This window comes from Chrysochloris asiatica, unplaced genomic scaffold (assembly GCF_000296735.1).
Source record: "Chrysochloris asiatica unplaced genomic scaffold, ChrAsi1.0 scaffold00010, whole genome shotgun sequence".
Classification (NCBI taxonomy): domain Eukaryota; kingdom Metazoa; phylum Chordata; class Mammalia; order Afrosoricida; family Chrysochloridae; genus Chrysochloris; species Chrysochloris asiatica.
This window is the reverse complement of record NW_006408528.1, coordinates 28,004,219-28,010,940: the sequence shown is the minus strand read 5'-3', so window position 1 is coordinate 28,010,940 and position 6,722 is coordinate 28,004,219. Positions and strand designations below refer to the sequence as shown.

At 35.1% G+C, this 6,722-nt stretch overlaps 1 protein-coding gene across 1 annotated transcript in view; it reads right to left on the bottom strand.

Annotated features, from left to right (window-relative positions):
- CACNA2D1 (calcium channel, voltage-dependent, alpha 2/delta subunit 1) overlaps positions 1-6,722 on the bottom strand; it is a 560,165-nt gene that overhangs the window by 194,012 nt on the left and 359,431 nt on the right. The window contains exon 6 of the mRNA XM_006834341.1: positions 1,176-1,305. Within this exon, the coding sequence (XP_006834404.1) occupies positions 1,176-1,305 (130 nt within the window). The remainder of the gene's footprint in view (positions 1-1,175; positions 1,306-6,722) is intronic.

The following is a 6,722-nucleotide window of genomic DNA, read 5'->3' as shown; positions in this document are numbered from 1 at the left end:
TGATACTTTTGATTTATGGTGTTGGAGGAGAATATTGAAAGTACCATGGGCTGCCAAAAGAACCAATAAATCCGTTTTCAAAGAAGTGCAGCCAGAGTGCTTCTTGGAAGCCAAGGTGGCCAAACTTCGTCTCTCATACTTTGGACCTATTGTCAGGAGGGACCAGTCTTGGAAGAAGTATATCATGTTTGGTTAAGGTGGAAGGTCAGAGAAAAAGAGGAAAACCTCCAACGAGATGGATTGGCCAAGTGGCAGCATCGATGGACTCAAGAGTGGAAACAATAGTGAGGTTGGCCTAGGTCGGGCAGTATTTCCTTCTATTGTGCATAAAGTCGCTTTGTGTCGGTACCAACTCAATGGAACCTAACAACAACAACAATTTATTGTTAATGTTGCTTATTCATCTAGCTGTGATGGTGTTTGTTTTCTTTATGGTGAGATGTAATCTATATTGTAGGCTTTGAGTCTCACAACATAAAAAAGTTTACACAACATAAATTTTGTATCTTACAGTTTGGAGGATAGTCTGATACAGATCTCATAATAAAAACAAAAACAACAACAAAAAAACATATTAGTAGGGCTTTATTTCTTTCTGGTAGCTTTAAGGGAAAGTCTGTTTTCTCTTCTCTAGAGGTTGCCTTCTCCCATCTTCAAAGCCAGTATTGTTGCATCTCTCTGACCATTCTTCCATAGTTAACAATTTCCACTTGCACTTTTAAGGATTCTTCTGATTATATTGTTAATGAAGCAAAATTCTACCTATCTACTGATTAGTAAACTCAATTCCATGAAAAACTCTAATATCCCTTTTACATAATCAAAAGTAACATAGTAACAGAGTCTGTGCTTAAGATATATATTGTTACTGTAGTTAGGAGCCATCAAATTGGTTCCCACTCACAGTGATCCTGTATAGGGTTTCCAAGGAGTGGCTTGTGAGTTTGAACCACCAACCTTGTAGTTCAAACTGGCCTTTCGGTCCAATGTTTTATCCCATAGCACAATCTTAGGACATATATTAATGGCATTTTTGGCCTACCATACCAAATAAAACAAAAACTGCTATTACATGTATGTAAGACACTATCATATTTACTCCTTTTTTGTTGTTGTAATACATAATCTACTCAACTGGATGATATTACAAGAGCTATTCATATCCTTTTACTTACAGCCCTCATAGATGTCGGTGGGAATATGCACTGCTGCGTGTTGATAAGATATTTGTCGTCCAAAATTAGCATCTTCGATAAAAACAGGTTTTATCCTTTGGCTTCCTGGCTCACTGTCATTTTTTTCAGGCTATAGAGAAAAAGACAGATAAGAAATATTGTTACACCTCACACCAACAAAGATATTTTTACACTTATGTTTTAATTTGTCAAATAGTCCTCAAGAATAAAGATTTAAATATTTAAAGATATAGTGCCACAATTTAACATTGGATCCCCAAATTTCTAAACAGATACTAACATTTACATTACACACTCATGATATCATTCACATTAACCTAACTTCGCTCTTAACTTCCTCAGTGTTAATGTTACACAGGCACATCCAGAGAGGCACAGAACTTTCCCAGATATAATGTTTATTAATATGTATTATTTGGAGTCTGATATGGTGCTGGAGGATAATGCGCTGGACCACGAAGTTTGAGCCACAAGGTCAGCAGTTCAAACTCAGCAGCCACTCCTTGGAAACTCTATGCAGGGTCGCTATAAGTTGTAATCAACCCGATGGCACTTAATAACAACAAATATATATATATTGAAAGAAAAGGAGAAAAGTATTTAGATATAATTAAACTAAAATTACCCCTTGAAGTAAACTTTATAATTTATGCTATCAAATTTATATTACGTAGTTGAGGATAACACTTGTTACAGACATGCCCACAATAAGATAATGAATGATGCTTTTATGTCATATTCCTTTGATTTTTGCATGCGTTTTTTATTTAAAAACAAAACAAAAATGTACTAGGAAAAAAAGATCTATTATAACTCTAAGTACAATTAAATTCTAACTTAACTGATCTGTCTCCCAATCAGTATTGCTTCAAGAATATCCCATAGGCGTTTAAAGTCAGAGATTAATGTTCTACCTATTCCAACTCTGCTTTTGATGCTGAATTACATCATATTTCTCCCCTAGAAACTAAAATTATAAATAATTTATACAAAATTTATTTGTATGCCAATTTAAAAATATTTTTAAAATTTTTCAGTTCAAATATGATTATGTTTTCACAAAATAAAAATATATGGATTAAATTCAGAACTATGTTTTCAACTCCTTTACATCAAAGATGAACAATTTCTGTTTTCCAAGGCTTGTCTCTACAAACATATATGAAGAAAATGACAACTTTGAACTAATTTGGTAGCACTGTTAAATAATATATGTGATAAACAACACAAGATTGGATTAGGGAGCACAGTGGCTCCATATGATAAGCTCTGGACTGTGAACCACAAGGTATGAGGTTCGAGCCCACCAGCTGCTCTGTGGGAGAAAGATAAGGCTTTCTGCTCCATTCAAGATTTAAACACTCAGAAATCCTATACAGGGTCGCTATAAGTTGAAACTGACTCAACAGCACTTCACAACAAACAACAAGATTGAATTGATCAACTGAAAATTCCCAAGAATCCTGATAAAAAGTGATAGCAAACTAACATTTAGACAAAAATATGAGCAATATAAGGGTCCTTGGTGGCACAGTGACTAAAGTACTCGACTGCTAACAGAAAGGTCAGCAGCTGGAATCTACCAGCAGCTCTGTGGGAAAAAGATGTGTCAGTCTGCTTCTATAAAGATTAACAACAACAAAAGACAAACATACTACCACAGAATGGATTCTGACTCTTGGTGACCCTAAAAGACAGAGGAGAGCTGGCCCATGAAGTTTCCAAGGCTGTAATCTTTATGGAAGCAAATTGCTAAGTGTTTTCTCCTTAGGAGTGACTACTGGGTTTGAACTACCAACATTTCAGTTAGCAGCTGAAAGTGTAACGATTATGCCGCTAGAGCTCCTTTGTATATCGCAGAAGGAAGAACTGTTTTGTGAAATTTGTGATCAAATTGGTTATGACTTTGGTGTGTGTGCACGTGAGTGCATGTGAGTACATGTGATTATGACTGTCTATATATTTGTCTGATAAAAATATTTGCAAATCGCTGACTTTTTTTACTCCAGAAAAAGCTGCACACAATTTAATTACCTTCCATTAACAAACTGAATATACCAAAGGACAAAATAGTCTTGTGGTGCAAGTCTAAAATTTGTTAAAATATCTACAAGCTGTGAACACTAGTAAGAATCTTTTCTAAAACAAGTTGGATATGGGCAGGAACCGAAGAAAGGAGAGAGAGAAAAAATATATTTCTGAAGAAAGAAAATTGTAGTGCAATATAACACTTAAACTATTTCACATAACACATGTCTTGATTATTATTGTTAATAAATGCAAGAGTAAATATAACTATCATTCTTTGATTAAACTGTGAAACTCAACACATTTTAAAATTTACATTTGGCTTTCTATTCTAGTGCATTATTGACTTGAATGAGAGAGCACACTGATTACCTGGATAATCTGAATGTACAGAAAACTCCAAATAATGAAAAAAAAGAATCAAGTTAATTTTAAAGCTGCAGTTCTCAAAATGTGGTCAGAAAAGCAGCATTAGCATCAATCACATATATATATATATATGTTGTTGTTGTTGTTATGTGCCGTCGAGTCAGTTCCGACCCATAGCGACCCTGTACAGGGTTTCCGAAGCTGTAAATCTTTACGGGAGTAAAAAGCCTTATCTTTCTCCCGCGGAGCAGCTGGTAGTTTCAAACCGCTGAGTTTAAGGTTCACAGCCCGATTCGTAACCACTACGCTACCAGAGCTTCCAGGTTTAGCAATGGTAATATATGTACTCTCTTGTATTTTTTCCCTCAATTACACAATGAACATATACTTATAACCTGAAAAAAAGGCACTTTTTTTTTTTTATTTAACACTTTTCTATGGGTGCTGTTAATAAGATGAAATGTTTCATCTTAATAAGATAGTTCATCTTAATAAGATGAAATGTTGCTTATGGTTTATTCTAAATCCTACACACTTAGAATTTTGCATGATTTAATACATTTTATGTACTTCTGATGTGGCGCTGTAAGATCAGCACTGAACTACGACAAACCACAAGGTCAGCAGTTCAAACCCATCAGCTGCTCCTTGGAAACCCTGTTATATAGGGTCACTAAGAGTTGGAACCAACTCAACAGCACTTAATGACAAAAATACGTTTTATGGAGATACTTATTCTTTTAAATGACCATGTGCAGGGTTTTAAAACTAATTTTAAAAAATAATGGACTTTTTAACCTGCATCATCATGTATCAAGACTTATTCTAATGCAAGTTATCAAATATATTAAAGAAAAACAATCCTGATATGCACATGAAATAGTATTATGAAAACATAAGTATCAGACAGAAAAGAACTGATATTTTGGACAAAATTTATTTAATAGGTATTGTCTAATATGTTTATAGGAATCCTGGTGTGGCGCTGTGGGTTAATGCACCAGACTGCAAAGCCGTTTGAACTGCAAAGTCAGCGGTTCAAGCACACCAGCTGCTCCTCGGAAACCCTATATAGGGTCTCTATGGGTCAGAACTGACTCGATGGCAGTTAACAACAATAACAACATGTTTATTGGAGTTCTGGTATGGCGCTGTAGGACCAGTACTGGACCGCAAACTACACAATTGGTGGTTCAAACCCACCAGCCACTTCTTGGAAACCCTAGAAAGGGTTGCCCTGAGTCAGAACTGACTCAATGGCACACAAAAACAACAACAATATGTTAATTAAAATTTTACATACGCCCTACCCTAGGATTTTAAGATTTCCTTGCATTTCAGACTACATAAAGGGAAAAGCATTGCAACTCTTTTCTGAACTTTTCTGCTGAAAATATGTCTTCCAAGTTCTCCAGAATACCCTACATAAATATGTACAGAGAAAGTGAACAGGTCAATATTAAATTGTCTTCAAATGTATTTGGTAAAACACACACACAAAACCATCAGAAGAATTTTTCTAAAACTATTCATCTTAATATAACTGCAGTTATTAAATAATAAGATAGATCACTTGGAGAAAGACATACAGTGAGGGTCATTCAGCTTTATAAGCAATACCACTATGAGTAGGAAATTACTCGACAACATTTAACAACAACAACAATATATATATTGTTGTTGTTGTTAAGTACCGTGGAGTCACTTCCGACTCATAGTGATCCTGCACAGGGTTTCCAAGGCTGTAAATCTTTATAGGGGCAGAAAGCCTCATCTTTCTCCTGCAGAATGCCTCATAGTTTCAAACTGCCGACGATGAGGTTAGCAGCCCAATTCGTAACCACTATGCTACCAGAGCTTCTTAATTAGCACATTTCAATTTAGAAAGTCACAATGACAATTCTTGGCAAATAAAAGAGGCTCCTGCATACTTAACACGTCCATCTCAAACACTTTTAGAATTAATATTCAAAATAAAACAATTTTAATATTTTGCTTTTGTTCATGTTATTAATGAAAAATGATTTCTAGTAAGATAAAAACGTTTGGAAATTGAAAATTTAGATGGTTTACCCAAATTTCACTGGAAATTATCTTAATTTCAGGCTTTTGGCTCTGAAAATTCTAATTCTTCTTATCTCTAAAAATTCTAATCTATGAAATTTAACCTACAGCAAATTATACCCTCACTACCTCTTCCCTGTGTGTGTACTCATACACCATGATTGTACAAATTGTGGGCTGATAAGATAAAGAATACATCAGAGTCCTGGTGTGGCACTGTATGATAAGCACTGGACTGCTAACTTCCAGGTTGGTGGTTCAAACTTGGAAACCCTATACAGGGTTGCTGTAAGTTAGAACCGACTCAAAGACATTTAGCAACAAACAATTTGGGATTGAAGCCCTATCGCCTAAGAATTTAATTTTGTGTAAACACTTCTTTATTGAAAATATATCAATAGCATATAATTATAGACAGCCTCCAGTCAAAGGGAGAAAAAATTTAATGTGAAGGTACTGGCTGGAAAATGGGGACAATTTACTAGACAAGCATGAATTAAAATGTTAGGTGGTCTTTTCTCCTAAAGTTCATAAGTATTATTCTCTCAGGAGTCCTGGTATGGCACTATAGCATAGTAGGATAAGCAATGAACTGTTGACCACAAAGTTGATGGCTCAAGTCTACCCGCTGCAACGTGGAAACCCTATACAGGGTGGCTAAGAATGGGAATCAACTTGATGACACTTAACATTCTCTCAGTTGCTTCTCTCAAGTGATCATCTAGGCCATTTTAAAACTGAGAACTAAAATACAAATGAATACATCATCTTCTAATCAGTGGTCTGTCAGAGAATTCTTTGCAGTGGGTTGAAAAAACATTTCAAAATCAATGAAAACTATCAACTGTAAATGATGACACACGCCCAAGACATTTAAATTAAATATGGACAGAAAAATGGAGTTACAATAAATCAGAAATAACAAATCTTGATTTACAACAGCTCTTCTATAGAGCCCTCGTCATTCACTATAGGTGTATTCACTACCTGACTGTAGATGTGGATGACAATGACTTGCTCTAATCCTTCTACTATCAAATGAAGAATGCTAGATAACAGACAAGA